Source organism: Pristis pectinata, chromosome 5 (assembly GCF_009764475.1).
Source record: "Pristis pectinata isolate sPriPec2 chromosome 5, sPriPec2.1.pri, whole genome shotgun sequence".
Lineage (NCBI taxonomy): Eukaryota > Metazoa > Chordata > Chondrichthyes > Rhinopristiformes > Pristidae > Pristis > Pristis pectinata.
This window is the reverse complement of record NC_067409.1, coordinates 36,491,665-36,513,345: the sequence shown is the minus strand read 5'-3', so window position 1 is coordinate 36,513,345 and position 21,681 is coordinate 36,491,665. Positions and strand designations below refer to the sequence as shown.

The 21,681-nt window shown below is 38.5% G+C and overlaps 1 protein-coding gene across 3 annotated transcripts in view; it reads left to right on the top strand.

Annotated features, from left to right (window-relative positions):
* LOC127570783 (protein DBF4 homolog A-like) overlaps positions 1-21,681 on the top strand; it is a 40,386-nt gene that overhangs the window by 12,717 nt on the left and 5,988 nt on the right. For all 3 annotated transcript variants that reach the window (XM_052016613.1, XM_052016614.1, XM_052016615.1), the window contains 7 exons: positions 2,952-2,996; positions 5,687-5,756; positions 9,951-10,021; positions 11,028-11,073; positions 12,347-12,392; positions 15,407-15,538; positions 19,471-19,603. In XM_052016613.1, the coding sequence (XP_051872573.1) occupies positions 2,952-2,996; positions 5,687-5,756; positions 9,951-10,021; positions 11,028-11,073; positions 12,347-12,392; positions 15,407-15,538; positions 19,471-19,603 (543 nt within the window). The remainder of the gene's footprint in view (positions 1-2,951; positions 2,997-5,686; positions 5,757-9,950; positions 10,022-11,027; positions 11,074-12,346; positions 12,393-15,406; positions 15,539-19,470; positions 19,604-21,681) is intronic.

The following is a 21,681-nucleotide window of genomic DNA, read 5'->3' as shown; positions in this document are numbered from 1 at the left end:
GAAACCATGATCAACAATGCAGTGATTAAACCCAGGGGTGATCAAATGACTAGAATAGAAGCTGTATCAGAGCACTGTCAGATTAAGTGGAGGAGATTTTGTAGGAAGAGAGATGCAAAATCGTGGAGGAATCTGAAAATAGAAATGATAATTTTAAAATCAAGACACAGCTTAATCAAGGGTGATGGGTGAACATGACTTGGTGAGAGTTAGGATACAGATAGCAGAATGACTAAAGTTGCATTCCTGTTGTGTAGCAAGGCATTTCCTGTAGCTTAAGAGTAATTCTAAGACCAGTTCAAAAATCACATATCCAATGAAACAGTGAAATTAGGAGGCTACAATTAGAGTTGTCATCAACCCCTGGAATTGGTATTAGGAAAACATTATGCCATCACTTTAACACTGAAACATATAGAAGTTGTGGTACAATGGTGATCTTGGTAGATGTCAATCACAAATGTGAGGGCTTTACTGTCCAGTCCAAGTTAATGTTTAATGCTATGATAATTCTTATTGCATCCAAACGATCTCCCTTGCACTGAAACTTAATATTTACAGGTGTGGAATCTTATGCCTTCAGATTTTAATTATTGCTGTATATTTTAAAAATTAAAATTTAGTTTCTTAAGAAAGAATACTTTCTTCCTTTATCTTTCTTCCTCAATCCCAAATGGCCTTTGATTTCTTTTGTGTTCTGTATATGACTTGGCACCGAACCATTCCAATTTGCATATGCTGGATCTTGCCCTACAGACCTAATTAATCAATGACGTACGGTTGCATGACTTCTTTGGATAGATTCCGTATTCTCTGCAGATGCTGGTCTGCTGAAATGGATTTTTTGGGTGAAAACGCTTCTCTGCAATGCTGAACTCTATTCCAAAGGAGTCTCCCACCCTTTGCATCAGCGCAGTCTTCACTACAGATTGATGTGGTAGCACTGCTGAGTCAGTGTCACTGTAAAGGCACATCATCCTAGTGGAATTTGTAGGAGGAATGTTCCACCTTCTCCATGTCAAATCCTGCCTGGAGGGTACTTCAAATTTCTGTTGACCTTCTCCATGAGTTACCAACAATGAAAAATTTGATGCACTCTCCCAAGAGTACAACTCTAAATTTCTTGTTACAACTGAGATTATAGATTAAAAATTAAATGCCACCTCATGGGTCATAAATTACAAATTGCATCATAACTTCCCAACTCCTATACTCAGTGCCCTGACTGATGAAGGCCAGCATGCCGAATGCCTTCTTCACCGCCCTGTCTACCTGTGATGCCGCTTTCAGCGAACTATGTGCTTGCACTCCTGGGTCCCTCTGTTCCATAACACTCCCCAGGGCCATACCATTCACTGTATGTCCTATCTGGTTTGATCTCCCAAAATGCAATACCTCACAGTTATCTGGATTGGAAGCCATTTGCCAATCCTCAGCCTACATACTGAGCTGATGAAGATCCCCCTGTAATTTTTCATAACCTTCTACACCATCTACAACACCACCTATTTTAGTATCATCAGTAAACTTACTAACCATGTCTTGTACATTCACTCCAAATCATTTATGTAAATTACAAACGACAAAGGTCCCAGCACACCACTAGACACAGGCCTCCAGTATGAGAAACAACCTTTGACCATCACCCTCTGCTTCCTACCACTGAGCCAATTATAAACTCAATCCACTATCTCCCCCTGGATCCCATGCAATCTAAACTTCCAGACTAGCCTGCCATGAGAGACCTTGTCAAAGGCCTTGCTAGAGTCCATATAGACAACATCCACTGCCCTACCCTCATCCACCTTCTTGGTTACCTCCGTGAAGAACTGTAAGAGATTTGTCAGACATGACTTCCCACACACAAAGCTGTGCTGACTGTTCCAAATCAGACCCAGTCTCTCCATACATTGGTAGATCCTGTCCCTCAGAATCCCCTCCAGCAATTTACCCACCACTGATGTCAGCCTGTGTAGTTTCTTGGCTTGTTTTTGCTACCCTTTTTGAACAATGGTACCACATTAGCCACTCTCCAGTCCTCCGGAACCTCATCTGTGGCCAGAGATGAAAAAAAAATCTCTGCAAGGGCCTCTGCAATTTCTTTTCTAGCTTCCCACAAGGTCTGAGAATGCACTGGTTCAGGCCCTGTGGATTTATCCACCTTATTGCAGTTTAAGGCCTCCAATACCTCTTCCCTGCTAATTCATATGTGGCCAAGACACACCATTCATTTCCCCCATTTCCTTAACTTCCATTGTTTTCTCCACAGTAAAAGCTGAAGAGAAATATTCATTAAAAATCTCACCCATTTCCTTTGGTTTCACACACAGATGGCCATGCTGATCTTTAAGGGGACCTATTCTCTCCCTAGCTACCCTTTTACTCTTAATATACCTATGGAATCTCTTAGGATTTTGCTTCACCTTGCCTGCGAGATCCTTCTCGTATCCTCTTTTTGCCCTCCTAACTTCTCTCTTAAGTGCATCCCTACATTTCTTGTAGCCATTAAGAGATTCACTAGTTCTCAATTGCTGAAGCGCAGTATATGCCTCCCTCTTTTGGCTTGTAGCTACCAACTTTCAGCCTAAATCCCTCAATCTTCTGGGTGTAAAAATCATCCATGTTACTGCTTTGGCTCACCTCAGTGTGTCTTGACATCCTTTCTTTTTATGTCTATTTTACCTTTATCTTCCAGCCTCTGTTCCTCAAGGTGCAAAATGACAATGGATCTATAGAAACGCTAGTTGCTTTTATTTTGATACAAAAATGCTTTTTAATTTCCCAGTGATTAAAGTTGAATTACTGTAAATTTACACAAGCTATCATTAATATTTTTAAATCCTATTATTAGTTTTTAGAATTATTTGCAATTGAAGTCATATTTTATTGACTCATCAAAAGAATGAGAGGTCCTATGCCTAAAGTAAAATAATTTTTGTTTAATTTGACAGATTAGCAGAGGAAAAAGTTTAGTGAAAAAGGTTATTAAGGAACAGGTAAGTGGTTAATCAAGAGGATACCTGAATATAGCAGGTGGCTTTCTAAATTGTATTTAAATTCTAGAAGGGATGTAATTCAAAAGTAAATGTTAAAGCAAGAGAGGTTTTAAAAGATCATCATTTTTGATTTATTTCAGACAATTCGACACCTATTGAATGTTAGCTAATATTTTACAATTGCTGTTATTGATTTTTAAATCTGCTCTCCAAATTCATTTTTTTCCACTATCTGCAAGATGAGAGGACGATGTTCAGCCTTTTGTAAGGAAGTCAGTTTGTTTATTGAGGATGTGATATGACAAGACAAGAAATTGGCTAGAAATCATATGAATTTTATATGCAAGCAAATGTTGAGCACAAATATCTCAAGTTGGAAGAAATGCAGTTAAAGATAAAATTGTTTCAAAAAAGCCACAAAAACCTTTAAACCAAAGAACAGCTTTGTTTACATATCCATGAGCTGTGAACCAAGCACAGGCTGTAAATTAGTGTTTGGTGCATTAATGCGAATGAGATTTGCCCAAAATATACAATGGTTAGTATAACAACTGAGAGAGGATAGTTGAAATGTTCACTTACAGTAGTAGATTCATGTAATGAGCCAAATCTTGTTTGTTAATACTGCTGGAATTGAACAGAATCAAGGGTGTCTAAATATGATTAGTTTGGGATTTCTGAGCATGTGCTGTCAAATATGGAAGTTTCACTGACAGATTTGGAAAGAGATCTTTCAGTTTGTTTCACTGCTGAGCTTTTCCATGGCAAAAGATTCAGCAACATAGTCTAGTCTTGCTGAAATTCTACAGTATTTATGCTGGGGAATCATTTATTGGGTTGTGCACTGGTTTAGATTTCAGTGGGGATTGTGGAGGTGCAAATTTAGAGGCAAAGGGGAAATAAATTGTTTTTTTAAATATTTCTGATTAGTTTAATTTTTAAAATTATGTTTAATGTACTTAATAGGACTTTTAGCTCTTAAGTTTGTTTTTTAAATTCAATTTCGATTACCATCACGACTTTAACAGTTTAGAAAGCTAAGAATAGGCTTTGTCAAACCTTTCAAGGGTAGGACTGTAACTGCTGCCACCATGCACACCACCCTGATGAAATTTAGAATGCTTTGGGCTAGCAAGATAGGCCTTCTGCATCCAGGGAAGAAAATGAAGGAATGATACTGATGGGAATGCTTGGTGAGCCATCATAGACTTGGTGGGTCAAATGGTCTCCTGTGCCATGAGGGGATATGAGAAGTACAGGTAATCATGTATGGTGATTATGGAAAAAGATGACTCTGCTAACACAAAGAATGTTATAACTTCCAACCTTGAAACTAACCTTAAGGCAACTGGGTAATAAATATTAGTTTGTGGCTGAAATAAATAATTATTGTTTTAAACAGATATTTTAAATGATGGGGACATTAGTTACACTTCAGCTATAAGTATTGTCAACATCCTTTCACATCTATTGATGGGAACACAAATAATGAAAATAATGAAAGAATTGAGCTGTTAAAAGAACAGAATCAGCATTTTACATTGATGACATGTATTACAGAGGAGAATGAGATTTATATTAGAAAGAATTCCTTCTGCTTCATTTTGTGCTTTAGTTTCAACATGTAAAGTATGTAATGCAATCATTGAAAAATTATCACGATAACCACTTGCATAATAAACCCAGTCTACTATCCAATGCAACTCACAAGCAGTGGGAAGTTCAAAGACATTAACTTGTTTAGCTCCTCATCATTTCGCAAAGATTACAAATTTTCCCTATGTGCACTATCACTACTTGCTCACCACCAACTTGGCAATCTTTCCACCTTCTTAACCACCTTGATTACTGAGAGCATTCACTCTCCATGCTGATCAGTTATAGGTTAAAATGGGGCTTGCGTTTATGTAGCATCTTTTATGTCCTCAAGCTACCTCAAAGTGCTTTACAACCAACCGTGTACTTCTTGAAGTGTAGTCACTGTGTATTGATTCAGGAAACATGGCAAAAACTCTTGTGCACAACAAGGTCTCACAAACAAAAATGAGGTAATTATCAAAAATCTGCTTTGCTAATTTTGGTTGAAGGATAAATAGTGGCTTGGAAACTGGGGAGTGCTCCTGTGCTGTTCTGCAAATCTGTGGGGTCTCTTATATTTGCTTGAGAGGTAGGTAGTGCGTCAGTTTACTGCTTTCTTTGACAGTGCGGCAACAACGGGTATCAGACTAGATGTGCTATCAAGTATATAAAGTTGAGTTTGAATCCAATGCTTTTGTTCTCCTCATTTAGACTAAAACCGCAATAAGATTCTTCCATTTCCCTCCTGGTCAAAGCACAGCTAAATATGTACTTTTTTTTTCAATTGGGAGGGAAAACAAACAGAAGTGTCTCTTAAAGTAATTCATTTGAAATTATCTCTGGGGGCTAATTAATTTCCTGTTTTCATTTTCTGGTCATTTCATAGTACTGGGTAATTGGGAATATATTATGAAAGGAGTTGCCATTCTATGTGTTTGGTAAATGTTTAAAGAACTGTCCCAGCAACATTTTTGAATGTCATTTAGATGATATATTTAATTATTAAGTAAATTTTAGTATTCACTTGTACTGATGCTGTTTTATGAATTATGTTGATTGGATATTTAAGGCTGTTCTTTTCTTCTGAATCGATCCCTACCCTTCTACATTAGGAATTTGTCCATGGAAACAGTATCCTGTCGAATGCTGTAGCTTGGGGAGTGCGAATACTCTATGTGGATGGTATCCTTTCATTATATTTTGTTTTGTATCTCTGTAGCTTCCTTTGGTCCTGTGACCCCAAGATATACAGGCCAAATTGAAGGAACTTGGGTATCCCCAGTTTCAATTGCAGTGGTTGTGCATTCAGCTTTGGAATTCTCTCTATAAATCTTTGCTACTTTTCAAACATATTATTTCCTCTTTTTTTTTTAAGACACTCCTTAAAACCTGCCAATTTGTAATCTTTTGGTTAGTTATCCAAATATTCCATTTATGTGGATTGGGGTAAAATTATGTTTGATAATGCTCTCATTAAACATTATATTCACTACATTAAGACTGCTCCTTAAATGTACAACCATTTTTGCATTCATTGCTTTTGTATATTAATCATAAATTAATTCAGCTGTTTTGTAGGGCAAAAATATAGTGTTGACCAATTCAGTGTAATTAATTTTCCAGGTTTCCCTGTTAATAAATGTTCTAGAGGAAGTTGTTTGGGATCAATTAAAATATTTAATTTTGCAGTATATGTTTTATAAACATCAGTTTGCTACAGCCATTGTGAGAGAATATAGATTTGACATACATTGTGATGTTTAGGGAAAACAACGGCTCTTACTTATAGTGACTAAAGGTAGTAACAGCTAGTAGAGCTGCTGCCTCACAGCTCCAGTGACCTGGATTCAATCCTGACCTCGGGTGTTGTCTGTGTAGAGTTTGCATGTTCGGCCTGTCACTGCATGGGTTTACTCCCACTCTCTCACCTTCAGTGGTCAATCTCTGGCTCTTCCCTTTCTTTTCTGAATCTCTCTCTGTCTCTATCTTGGGAGACAGGCTAGCTAATACATCCATTACAAGCCTACCAACTCCCACAGCTATCTCAAGTACTCTTCATCCCACCCTTCCCCATGTAAGGACTCTATTTCCATACTCCAAGTTCCTCCATCTCTGCCGTATTTTCTCTGATGATGACACTTTACGTAGAACTTGGAGGAGAGCAGCACAGAAACGGGCTCTTTGACCCATGGTGTCGAGCATGATGCCAATCAAAACTAATCCTACCTGCCTGCACATGGTCCATATCCCTCCATCCCCTGCCAGTTCATGTGTCTGTCTAAATGACTCTTAAACGTTGCTATAATATCTGCTTCCATCACCTCCCCTGGCAACACATTCCAGGCACCTACCACTCTCAATGTAAAAAGAAAAAACTTGCCTTGTAAATCCTCTTTAAACTTTTCCCCTCTGGCCTTAAACCTATGCCCTCTAGTATTTGACATTTCCACTCTGGTGGAGAAAGACTCGGACTATCTTACCGTATCTGTGCCTCTCATATTGTATAAACTTCTGTGAGATCTCCCCTCAGCCTCCGATATTCCAGAGAAAACAATTCAAGTTTGACCAACCTTTCCGTATAGCTAATAATCTCTAATCCAGGCAACATCCCGGTGAACCTCTTCTCCACCCTCTCCAAAATGTCTGCATCCTTCCTGTAATGTGACAACCAGAACTCAACACAATACTACAAACGTGGCCTAACCAAAGTTTTATACAGCTGCAACATGACTTCTCGAATTTATACTCAACATTCTGACCAATGAAGGTGCCTCTGAAATGGCTTCCTTCTTGAACCGTTGCTTGCCTTCCACCTTTGTTGGGATAGCCCTGAAATGTATTTCATCCATTTCTCGTGCCTTTGCTCTCACACCCTCTCTTCTGGGACAGAACAAGGTCTTCACCTTCCACCCCACCAGCCTCTGCATTCAATTGATCATTCCCTGCACTTTTGCCAACTTCAAAGAGATTCCTCTACCAGACACAGCTTCCCCTCCCTTCATTCCCCTTTCAGCATTTCTTAGGGACCTTTCTCTTTGCTACTTGGTGATCTATTCTTCTGTTCCTACCAAACCACCCTTCTTCATATGGCACTTTACTTTGCAACCGCAGATATTACCTCTCTTCCCATCACTTCCCACCATCCAAGGACCCAAATAGCCTTTCCAGATGAAGCAGTGATTCACTTGTACTTATTCCAATCTAGTGTATTACATTTGGTGTTCAGAATGTGGTCACAATTGGAGAAACCAAATGCAGATTGGGTGACTGCTTTGTGTAACACCTACGTTCAATCTGCAAGAGCAGTCCTGAGCTTCCTGCTGCCTGCCACTTTAATTCACCATACCATTCCCACTGTGATCTATCGGTCTGTGACCTCCTGCACTATTACAATAAGACTCAATGCAAGCTTGAGGAGAAACACCTCATCTTCCATCTAGGTACTTTGCAACCATCTGGACTCAATATTGAATTCTACACCTTGAGGTAACTTATTTCTCTGTCCGTATGAGTCATCCATCTGAGATAGTGGCTCAGCTTGATTTGTTTCCTTTTTTATTTTTTTCTCTGGAAATGGAGGACCTGACCTGCCGGGCATGTCTTCCTGCTCTGCATTTAGCAAATCCCACATTTTTTTGTCTTTGATCTCATTGCCTAACTGCTCTCATTTACTCATTGACTAGAAAACCCTGTTTACAGCTTATTCCCATGGCCACCCTAGTTTTATCCTATTATGGACAACCCTCTCTCTTGCCCTTCCTGCAGCTTAATGAGCTCCTTTTCCCTCCTTCCCAAATCTAACAAAGATCTTCGAGGTAAAACATTAACAATGTTTCTCTTCCCACAGAAGCAACCTGACATTCAGTATTTCCAACGTTATTTTTGTTTTTATTTTGAGTTTCTTCTGGGTGCTCTGGTTTCTTCCCAAAAATGTGTGGGTTTGTAGGTTAATTGACCACTAAATTGTCACCAGTGGAATCTGGGGAAGTTGATTGGAATATGGGGAGAATGAAATTGGTTAGGGTAGGATTAGTATAAATGGGTGTTTGATGGTCAGCACAGAATCAGTGGGCCAAATGACTTGTTTTTGTGCTGTGTCTCTATGACTAAACTATGAGGTATCAGGAAAGGTTTGGTTATTAATAAAAAGGGTGGTGTGGTGGTGCAGCTAGTAGAGTCACAGGCTCACTGTGCCAGAGGCTCAGATTCAATCCTGACCTTGGGTGTTGTCTGTGTGGAGTTTGCACATTCTATCTGTGACCATGTGGGTTTTGGCCATGTACTCCGTTTTCCTGCTACATCCCAAAAAAGATGTGGGTGGTAGGTTAATTGGCCACTAAATTGCCCACACTGCATAGGTGAGTAGTAGAATCTGGGGGCAGTTAAAGAAAATATGGGAGGAATAAAAGATGGAATTATTGTAGGATTAGTGAAAATAGGTGGTTGAAGGTTGGTGTGGACTATGTGTTTATTTCCATGCTGTTTCTTTCTATGACTTTATAATTTGGTGATATGTGTCAGAATGAAGGTAGCAAAAAAAAAGAAATAATAAATTTCAGCTAAAACTTTTAATGTAGATTCACTTAATTTTTTTCATACAAGTATAAATTTTGGCAGCCTTTTAAAACATCACTATTTTTCACAGGGGTAATGTACTTCAATCTGCAGTTTAAAGTAATTTTGGATGCATTTGGGAGGGGGAAGGTACTAAGGTCATAGATGAGTAATGCTTCTTTTGTGAGCATTGACAAAATCCAGGGTAATTGCACCAGCAGCACCAAATTCCAATGTTGCAGTATTCAGATTTGAGGTGAAATCTTATGAAGCTGTTGCCAATATGAGAAAACTTGCATCTAAATTTTAAAAGTGCTGTATTGAAAGTTTGCTGCAGTATTTTTAAAACTGGTTAAAATAAGTTGTTCTGCAAATTTATGTTAACAATTTTATACTATTTTAAAGGTTTATGTATAAAATTGTTTATACTGTGACCAACTTGAAGCCAAGATGGCCTACTTAAAAGTTTCTAATGTTTGATGTGCCCTGATTATCACAATGCCTAATACAAATTAGACTAGAATTGGGAGTAGAGGTATTTAAACATGCACATAGTAATCCTTGCCCTAATTTAAGTATGAAACAACTTTACTCTCTTAACTCATTTTGAACATATATGAAGGGGATATGCTGCACATAGAAAACTTTGTCGTATTCCAGTGTTCTGGGCAATATTCATGATTTACTTATCTGATAGAACTTTTCTGTACATTAGGATATTTTGTATAAAACTGTAACATGTATTTCTACAATCTGTTCTGACATTTTATACCATTTACACACAAAATATTTTTGAATGTTGTACAACCTTAACATTTTTAGACATAAAAGCATATATTGCAAGGAAGAAGGAGGCTTCCATAAACATAAAACCTGAGAGTGTTGTCACAGAGGTAGGTATAGAATACTTTTCGTCTTGAGTTGTTAAAGTTAGAATCTTCTCTCTTGCTTTTCTCAGTTCTTGATTATTTCAAAAGCACAATGTTGAATTTTGAGCTTAAAAGAGTGTTACAGTAGAGTTGTTCTTTGATTAATAGATACAAAATCAAAATGCCAAGATTTGCTGGCATCAGCAGTTTGAGTTATATTGGTATAGTTTAATCTTTACAATAAGCCAGGTATCTGATATTAACCTATTCTGCAACATTGAACAGCTTAGAATCTCCAGGCTGGTGAGCTGTCCTTCTGAGACTAGAATCACACCCATCTGGGATGAAAATATCAACTTTTAAGTGTTTTAGGAGTTTGGGGAAATCTCATGAAGTAGGCACAAATTGGTAATGAAATTACACGCTTGTTCTTAGAATGCACAAGAATATTTATCAAGAGAGGTAGAGCAATTGAGGCTGGTTTGTTTTTTTTTCAGAAGTAAGAAAAAGAATTTGTGTAGCTTTGGCTGGTTTCATATAAAACCCTTCCTCAGCTTAGTGGAAAGAAAAGTGTTTTGTCTTAAATATACTCTTTTACAGCAACCATTACGAAAGAGCGACTTTAATCAAAGTGTCATGGAGAGTTGAATGAAACCAAAGTATGCTGTGGTCGGTCAGTTTTATCTCTGGTTTAAGATGGAAATTATTACAATTCAGGTGTATCTAGAGAACAATAGAGGCTTACTTGGAAATCAATGGAGCTGCAAAAAAATCATTGCAGTTAACCAAAATATTGCTTTAACTGCTCAATATAGTTGGCACATTTATTACATTTTAAGCACTGCTTTTGTAATCAGCAGGTTTGTTAGCTTCTTTTGTCTGAAATATTTATTACTACTCTAGATATGTGGTGATTGTGGAAGCAGTGAGGATAGTATGTTACCTTTTTAGGTTTACTGTCCACAGCATACTACTTGATTGTTCTCTTATCTTGGAGAATGATATTTATCAAATGTTTTGCTTTATTTAGGCGAAAAGCAATCGAACTGTCCAGTCTAATGGTCATAGAACAAAAGGTAGGTGTTGTACACTAAATTTATCTTGTGTGTCCAATATGCACAGTTCTTTCTTGGGAGGTGGAAAGGAGACAAAGAATTGTTGAAGAGGCAGGATTATAGAAGTTGAATGAGGGATTCCCAGTAATGGAAATGAGGTAAACAGCAGTACAGAGGAGTTGACTGTGATATGCAAAAGAACTTTGGTAAGGACTTCTGTATTGTGAATCATGGAGAAGAGAAGGCACTGTTGCTAACTCTCATCGACTACCATTTCCCCTTCCACAATAATGTAGTGCCAGGTAAAAATGTCCTTCTTTGTAAATTAAGCTTTAATAATGATAATTTACAAAACTTAAGTAGACAAAGCAATATTTATGAAAATATAAGCCTTTCATTTACAGTTTTTAGAGAATAGCGAACAGAGTTATGGGATATAGTTTCATTAACGTGAATAAAAGTGGCAAAGTAACATAAGATTTACTCCTTGTTGGTTAATTGCACTCCATGGTACCACACTTGTATAGTGCAGATTTATGTCACATCTTCATTGACTGAGATTGTATATTCATAAAAAATTCCACTCACTACACTGACTCATTGACCTGTTTGGTAACGACTTCTCCAGTTAATTTGTGCAAGATCTATTTTTACCTTGCTGAACTCAGCTTTATTTTACTCTAACAGATTGATCTTTCCTTTTTTCTCTTTTGACATTGCATATAACCATGTTATGGTTGATGTATTCCAGTTGTACTTATTATCTTTTCCACTCAATTTTCCCAAATTAACTCATAATGTTTACAATTATTTTATACCTATCTGAAGTTTGTCTTGGATAGGTTATGAAAAATATTTAAGCACATGCTTAAACTTTATCTTTATAACTCAACTTGTAACTTGGTGTAATTGAAGTTACTTGACACAGAGCAATTTCTCATGTAACTTCCCTGCACCATCATGGAAGAGTCACTGATATTTGAAAACAGTTTAGTAAACTTGTGGTTAGAATACTAAATCAGCAATTTGTTTTTCACATTTTTAGTAGATTTTGTAATCTTAACCCCTTCACTTGCCTTAAGTCCAATGATTCTTAACTGATGCTAGAAAATTGTAAGTTGATACTTAATACTGCTTATGTAATAAATAATAAGATTATAGTAAGAGTATAGTAAAAACATGGTACCTAGTCTGCTTTAAGTTCACTCATTTTGCCATCACTTTTCAAACTAAAGGAGATAATGTCTAATATTTTTGGTTTGAGTTCACTTATCAGAAATGTGTTTAATTATAGCAGGAAGACTGAAGAAACCTTTTATCAAAGTTGAAGCAATAAATCGGTAAGCTAAATGTATTTATATTAAATATGCTCTCAATGCATTCACTATATTTCTGTAAAGGTAAAACATGGCTAATACTGGAAGTCTGAAATAAAACGAGAATGTTGGAAATAGGTGAGACAGCATCTGTGGGGAGAAACCAGGCTAATGTTTCTTTCATCAGATTGTTGACACCACAACTCCCCTCCAGCCCCTCTTTGATATGTTGTCTACTTGGGTCAGGCCACACACAGCTGGTTCCATTCTTCTCTGCATAGTCATGTAAAGAGATTCACCAGCAATGGCTGCTCTGATACCACCTATACTGCTGTGTTTTCCAAGGATTTGTCCTTGGTCCCTTCTTATTTCTCAATTATTGTTGCCCTTTGGCAATAGCATCTGATCTACACATATGCTGATGTTACCTAGATCTGCCTCGCCACTCTCTCTGTCTGTTTGTCTGACATCCAGTATTGGTTGAACATAAATTTCCAGCTACTAAATATAAAGAAGGCCGAAAACCATTGCCTTTGGGGCCCCAATATAAGCTTCAGTCTCCAGTCACTGACTTCTTTCCTTTCTCTGGCCATTGTTCTGAAACTGAACCTTTGCAGTCTTGGTGTATTATTTGACTCCAAGATGAACTTCAGACCATGATTTCACCAAGCCCTCCTATTTCCATCCCGTGATATTTGCCAACTCTTTCCTGCTGATTAAATCCTTGGACTATTCCAACACACTCCTTCATTCAACTCTGTAAACTTGAAGCCATCCAAAAAACTCTGCTGCCCATGACCAAACTAGTGCACCTCTAATTCTGGATTCTTATTCATTCCTAGATTTAATTGCTGCACCTTTGGAAGACAAAACCCTTTCTGTAATTCCATCTTTGTATATCTCTACCTCTTGCAGAACCTTTGGAAGCATTCCTGTCTCCTGATCCAAATGAAGCTGTATTCCATTGAATCTTAAGCAGACACCTCTATTGCTGCATTTTGTAGGAGCCCCGGCCTTGTCCTGAATTATTACTGTTAATGTTGGCAGCCCAAGTCCAATGGGTTACAGGCAGGATTGAACCAATCCTGCTCATTGTTCCTTTGTTTAAGAAGGACATGGGGACAAAGCAGGAAATTATAGGCTGGTGAGCCTTACATCAGTTGTAGGGAAATTATGGGAGAACATTCTTAGGAATAGGATATACACACATTTGGAAAAGCATAGACTTATTAGGGATAGTCATCATGTCTTTGTGCATTGGAGGTTGTGTCTTACAAACTTGACAGTTTTTTTTGAAGAGATGATGAAGATGGTTGATGAGGGTAGGGCAGTGGATATTGGCTACATGGCCTTTAGTAAAGCACTCGATAAGGTTCCTCATGGTAGGTTATCCTGCAAGATTAAGGCATGTGGGATCCATTGAGACTAGGCACTTTGGATTCAAAATTGCCATAGAAGACAGAGGGTAGTGGTGGAGGGGTGTTACTCTGACGGGGGTCTGTGACCAGTGGTGTTCCACAGGGATCAGTGCTGGGACCTCAGCTGTTTGTTTTTTATATATCTATATCTATATCTATATATATCTATATCTATATATATATATATATATTTATGATTTGGATGAAAATGTAGGTAGGCTGATTAGTAGGTCTTCAAATGAAACAAAAATTGGCAGAGTTGTGGATAGTGAGGAAGATAGTAAAAGGATACAGCAGGATATTGATTGCTTGTAAATATGGATGGAGAAATGGTAGATGGAGTTTAATCCGGACGTGTGAGGTGTTGCGCTTTGGGAGGTCAAACTTAAGATGGAAATGTACAGTAAATTGTAGGACCCTTAGGAGCATTGATATAGAGAGGGATCTTAGGGTGCAAGTCCATAGCTTCCTGAATGTGGTAACACGAGAAGATAAGGTGGTAAAGTAGGCATATTGAATACTTCCCTTTATCATTCAGGACTGGCCACAGTTGGAGTATTGTGTGCAGTTCTGGTTGATGCATTTCAGGAAAGATGTGGAGGTTTTGGAGAGGCTGCAAAAGAGGTTCAGTAGGGAGCTGCCTGGATTAGAGAGTAATAGCTACAAGGAGAGGTTAGACAAACTTGGATTGTCTTCTCTGGAGCATCAAAGGCTGAGGGGTGATCTGATAGAAGTATATATAATTATGAGCAGCATAGTTAGGGTAGGTAGTCAGAACCTCTTTCCCAGGGTGGAAGTGTCAAATACTAGAGGGCATAGATTTGAGGTGAGAGGGGGAAAGTTTAAAGGAGATTTACAAGGCAGGTTTTTTTTTTACACAGAGTGGTAGGTACCTTGAATGCACTGCCAGGGGTGGTGATGGATGGAGATACAATAGCAATGTTTAAGAGGCATTTAGACAGTCACATGAACATATAGGGAATGCAGGGATACAGACCACGTTCAGGCAAATGGGATTAGTTTAAATTGGAATCATTGTTGGCATGGACATTGTGGGCCGAAGGGCCTGTTCCCCTGCTATACTGTTCTGTGGATCTTAAAAATGCAAGAGGCCATTCAGCTCATCATACCTATGCTGCGCTCTCTCTTTAAAAGCACTTCTAATTTGTCACATTATCTTGAAGGTTTTTCCTTCTCAAATATATGTTCAATTTCCCTTTGAATGCTTCCAAAGAATTTGCTGCTGCCACCCTTTCAGGCAATGCATCTCAAGTCATCAAAACTTGCTAGAAGAAAAGAAAATCTTCTCCACTCCCCTGGTTTTTGTATCAACTATTTCAAATTGATATCCCCTATTTACTGACCCTCCTGCAAATGGAAACAGAAACTCTGAAAATTTAATAAATTTGAACAGCTCTATTTAACTTCCATTTAACATTTTCATTTAAGAAGAAGCATTGAATTACAGCAAGTAACTTATGTCAAATTTCTGCTGCAAATAATTGGACAGTGTATAAAAAGGGAGATTTTAAAGTTCCAAGAACTGTTGTTAGTTGCTAATTGTGAAAATGACATTTTTTTAATCAAAAATAATTTTCATTTAAATGTTGCTTTATCTAGGCATTACAGACCTCTGTACATACAGTTGGATTGCTACCCAGAGATTAACTACCACAGTCCAACTCCCTGTAGTCCTTTTGATATTGACAAGAAAAGCAAAAGCATTGATAAGCAAAATAAAGGAAAGGCCAGGTATGTAGATAATTACTATTTGCTACAAAGATCTGCACAAATGACAATTTTAATGAAATATTTAAAAAAACCTGAAGATGTTGGAAATCTGACAAATATACAGTTTTGGATTCTGTTGGGTGATGGCCTCACAGGGGAAAGTAACAGTAGCAGCCACACCAGTGCACCACTGCTGGCTCTGTTACACAGCAGAGTAGGTCAAAATCTAGGTGAGCAATAGTGATAATGGACTATGTAGAGGTGGACACACCAAATGCAGTGGATGAGGTTGGAGGAGGTGCACGTGAATCTTTGTCTTACCTGGAAAAGCTATAAAGCTCCCTGCATGGTGATGAGGGAGGAGGTGTAAGGACAAGTGTCGCACCTCCTGCAGTTGCAGGGGAAAGTGCCAGGGCTCAAGGAGGGTTGAGTGGGGAGGTATAAGCAGACCAGGGAGTCATGGAGGGAGTGGTCCCTGTTGAAGGTGGAAAGGGGTGGGGGAGGAGAAGATGTGGCTAGTAGTAGGATCTCGTTACAGCTGGTGAAAATGACGAAGGATGATGTGCTGGATGCGGAGGCTGGTGGGTAAAAGGTAAGGACTAGGTAACTCTATAATAAATTTGTTAACCCCTGCCCAGTTTGAGTTTTGCCAGGATCACTGAGGTCCAGATCTTATCATGGCCTTAGTCCCAAGAGCTAAATTCCAGTTATGTCATCAAGGGAGTATCTGGAATGTAGGTATTGAGGAGCTCTGGTAAAACTGAAGGTGGCAGGCATGAAGGGGAGAGGACGCCAGTGGTTGGAGTTTTAGCTTGCACGGAGGAAGATGGTTGTGGCTAATAAGCTGAGAGTGCAGTCCCTTTGGAATCAGTTGACTCTTGAATCTTGCACTCTGCCTGACATGTCACATGATCTGAGAGAATTTTTCTTTGGCATTAAGACTGGGATTCAAGTGGTTTAGCTTACTTGCAGATTTTATATTCTGAATCTTAGTAATTTTGAGTCTGGGAGAAGCAATTCTCCCAACTACAACTGAATGGAAGCACTGCCTTCCACATATCTGAGGAGCTCTCATATTTTTACCTTGTGTTGTTTAGCTATGCTCTCTGGGTTTCAGCCACCACATCTGTTCAAGAGTGGTTGAGGATAAGATCAGAGCACCTGCAGTAGGTGAGATGCTGCCATCTGCAGTATATAGTAAGGCCTGTTCAGTGTTCAGCCTTGGACTGCAAAGTGACAACCCTTGACTCTTCATATTTCTGCACCACACATGTTTGAAGCAATGGCCATTTTCAACAAGAGAGAGTCTAACCATTCCCTTGACATACAGTGACATAACCATCACCAAATCCCAAACCATCAACATTCAGGGGGTCATAAATTACTTAGAACAATCATTATAAATGAGTATTTTCATTATGTTCCTCACTTGTGCCATATATGGCAATGAAATAGGAATTGGGTTGGCTTCCTCATCGTATGATAACCAGTTTCTAATTATAAATATATTGTTAGAAACTGGCTATTATGTGATGAGGAAACCAACCCCCTGACTTCTTTTTCCATTCTCCTGTAGGGCACAAGTGAGGAATGTTATGAAATTAGTTTTTCTAAATGAATGCTTATCCAACAATATTGAAGAAAGATGATTAAAATAGGACACGGCAGCACTTTTAAATGGCACCCCTCTTACCCCCCCCCCACTATTTCCAGTCAACATATGTGAGGGTGTGATGAATCAAGTGAATGTTAAGCTCGATTCCTGATTAGTTGTTAGGTGAGTAATGCAGCAATGTATAATTTTAGGGCCTCGCATTGGGAGATAAGTTTAATGCCTCTACTGACATTGAATGTGTTTATGAAGTCATTAAACTTTCGTGACCTTGCATCCATTTCCTCAATTTACCACCTCCCGTCGTGCCAGTTCACCATGAACCTATTGGGATTCCTAGTTCCCTCAGTAGAGGACTTCTCTTCTTCTCTGTACCTTATCAATCAAGGTGCCCAGAGCTGCTTCTGAATATCAGGCTGCCCATTCCCATCCATGTCATGCCTTGGCTTCTGCTATGAGCCCAAATTTGAGGAATAGCTTTAGCAAAAGTTACAGGCAAAAAACACATACGTGCAAGTTAGGAGCAGCAGCAGACCACTCAACCCTTCAGATATGCCCAGCCATTTAATACATTCATGACTGATCTGATTGTAACCTCAGCTCCACATCCCCATTCACCCACGGTAACCTTTTACTCTCTTGCGTATCATCTATCTATATCTGCCTTGGAATATTCTAAGGCTCTTTTTCACCTCCCATTTGAACTCTTTTACTCAAAAGACTCTCCACTGTCTAAGAGGAAAAAAACTTACCTCTTCCCAATCTTGCATGGGGAATCCCATATTTTTGAGCAGTGATCTCAATATTTCTGGATTCTTCCATAAGGGGAAATATTCACCCTATCAAGGCCCCTCTGGATCTTGTTTGTTTCAATCGTCTCCTCTCACTCTTAAACTCCAGCAGATAACAGCTTAGTTTGTTCAACTTTTCTTCATTAGACAACCCACCCATTCCAGATACTAGTCTGGTAAGTCTTGTCCGAACTCCTACCAACGCATTAACATCCTTCCTTAAATGAAGAGACCAATCCTGAAGGTGATGCACCAGATGTGGACTAACCAGTGCCCTATCTAACTGAAGCATAACTTCCTTACCTCAATAATCATGCACTAGGACACTTGGATCCCTTTACACCTCAAAACTTTTTCCAATACTTTGTCCCACATGAAGGATATTGTTTCCTCCTATTTGAAACTAGCCCATCTACTATCTTAAGATGTTTGCAGTTTTGTCCCCCCGTGAAATCTGATGCAAAGTATTGGTTTAAATTATCTGCTATTTCCTTTTTTCCTGTTATTAATTTGCCAGTCTTGTTCTCCATTTTCTCCACTTACCTTAGCTACCCTCTTCCTTTTTTTATATATCCATAGAAACTCTTGCTGTTTGTTTTGATATTACTTACTGGTTTATTCTCATAATTTTATTTATTATATGCCACTGTCAGGCCCTGGCTACACTGACATACAATGCATTGCAAAAGATCGATTCTTTCTTACTCACAAATGTGAATAAGCTTGCAGCAAAAAATTCTATGTTTGAGATTGTTTACTCTCTGGTGGCAATACTGAAACCATAGCCTGTTTCTAACGGTAGGAACTCAGCTTTGGTTATAGGGTCTATGTGTAGCATCATTTTAAGAATGGAGTAAATACTGAAATAAACATTTAATATTGTATCCATGTTTTCATATAAAGCATAATACAAAAACTAAATACTGAAAATGTTGGAAATCTGAAATAACAGAAAAAAGGCTGGAATTGCTCAGCTGATCAGGCAGCATCTGTGGAGAGAGAAACAGTTAACATTTCAAAGTCTGTTCTGATGAAAGGTTACCAACCTGAAATGTGAAGTCTGTTTCTCTCTCCGCAGATGCTAACTGATTTTCTGCATATTTCTGGCACTTTGTTTTTAATTCAAACTATCTTGTTAGAATCAGATTCTCAAGAGAATTCTTTTGGAATATCTGGGACTCGGTATGTCCAACCTAGATTTTGAATTGAGAACATCATCTTAAGAAAAACAAAATCTGCCCTGAAGAGATGAAACTGAACCAAATTAAATAAACAAGATTAAAACCCCAAAGTCTGACATGACACAGTGTGTAAACAAATTAAATAGAATGATGCCTAACCACATAACTAGGAAGATATTCTTAGAGGATTGTTTTTGAAGTGACATTGTAGATAGAACCTTGCAGTGTAATTTCTTGGGATAGGTGGGAAATGTATAGCATTTAAATAATTGTGCAAAATTTGAAAGAACATTGTTTTGTTATTAGAAAATATGACACAGAGTTTATCTCAATCACATTTGGTTCTCTTATTTCATTGTGTACAATCAGAAGTAAAGTCTACAAAATGACCTGCAGTGAGAGAAATTGCAAAATGGATACAAAAGTCATGGACACTCTAAAAGAGAAGAAAAAGAAGGGTTACTGTGAATGCTGCATGATGAAGTATGAAGATTTAAAAATTGTAAGTATTGAAATATTTTCATAATATTTCCATAGCACTTGAAAATATTGTCATAAACTGGCATTGGAAGGTTCAATACTGACTAAATAATTACTTCAAAAAGGGTGAATGAAGAAAAAATAATTTAAAACTTTTGGGTATAATATTTGTAAGTGTTAAAATTATTATCATAATCAAATCTGAAAAAAAGATCTGTCATAATGGTAATTGATTACATATTAATGAAGTCCCTTTAGGCATACTATTTAATTACTTGACATGTTCTACTTGATACTCTGCTTAGCTACAAAAGAGAAACAGGATAATTAGTTTAAATGTTATTGATACATAGTGTTAAAGTTATACTTTTAAGCTCAATACGAAACCTCAGCACATCAATAAGTAAGATTTCCAAACCAACAAAGCAACAAAAGATGCCCCTAATTTTAATAAATGATGGACTTTCCTTCTGTATCCAATATTTTTAAATAATACATATTTTTAAAAATTTGAACATTTAACAAGGGAAAATAACTGTAGATGAATGCCATGCACTTTAATGGTCAAGATCATCAAAATAAAATAAGAGAGATGTGCAGAAGTATCATTGACTTATAAAGTGATAAGTTATTTTGCTTTTCAACTCGCAGAATCTGGCTTCCATACAATTGAGACACAGGACAGACTGCCTATTCTTTATGTCTGTCTAGTATTTGGTTAGATTGTGGCTAATAAGTGCCTCATCCCAGGACTTGCTTAATTTTTACAGTGAATCCCAACAGTCAAAAAGAATATTCACAAAATGCACTACAATTACTTGCCCAGGCTAGTCCAACAGCTCCTCCTAGGTGAGTGATAGGATTGGTGAGAGTTGATAAGAATATGAGAATTTAAAAAAATGGGAATAATGTAGGATTAGTACAAATTGCTAGTTGGCACGGACTCAGTAGGCTGAAGGGCCTTTTATCTTGCTCTATGTCTCTGAGTCCACAAGTTCTAGGATTTGTTTAGGGTAGGTGCAGGGCCCATAGATTGCATACAGAAATGTTAGAGCAGCAAAAAACCAGCATTCATCAACAAGGAAGGATTCAACTTGTCATTTCTTTTGTTGATCAGCAATCACTGTCAGGAAACAATGCTGATGCCAAGTTCTGTTTTAGTCAATTAGCAGAAGATTGCTGCTGAGGATTAAGTACTCCCTGTGCGTACATCTTAAGACAACACTCCAGCATGCCCATACAGTATTGTTAGTGCTATGGAGCCCCACAGTGGATGCTTGGCATCAGAACAGCACTCAAGGCAGAGACACAAGACTGCAGATGCTGGAACCTGGAGCGACAAACTGCTGGAGGAACTCAGTGGGTCAACCAGTATCCGTCTGGGGGGGAGGGGGTGGAATTGTCAATGTTTCAAGTGGGAACTCTGCATCAGGACTGAGAGTGGAGAGGGAAGGTAGCCAGTATGAAGAGGAGAAGGGGATTGGTGAAACAGAGGTCAGTAGGTGATCGTTGGACAGAGGAGGGGTGAAGGAGGGCAGATGGAACCAGGTAGGGAAGGGATAGAATTGGGAGACAGAGGCAGATCGATGCTGGTGGAGGCAGACAAAAAAAAAGCCAGATGGAGCCAGGTGGGGGGAGAGGCGAGGGTGAAGGTGGAGACAACTAGGAAGGTGATAAGTGGGTACACGAAGGCTACCAGTGATGAAATCTGATGAGTAAGGAAGATGATAATGGGAACCATTAGGGGAGAGGCAGGCAGAAGGAACGAGATGAGGGAGTGGGGATCCAATGGGTAAAATGAGTAGGTAGTAGGTGGATGAAACCAGGAGGGGGAGGGTGAAAATGGGTGATAGGGGGCTCAAGGGATAATGGGAAAGGGATCAAAAATGCCGAAACTGGAAGGAGGGGTGGTGGGGACACAAGAGGTAAGCGTTAACTGAAATTGGAAAGTTCAATGTTCATGCTATTGGGTTATAGACTACCCAGGTGGAATATGAGGTATTGTTCCTCTAGTTTGCATTGGGCCTTACCCTGGCACTAGAGAAGGCTGAAGGCAGACAGGTCATTGTGGGAATGGGGAATTGGAATTGCATGCAGCTG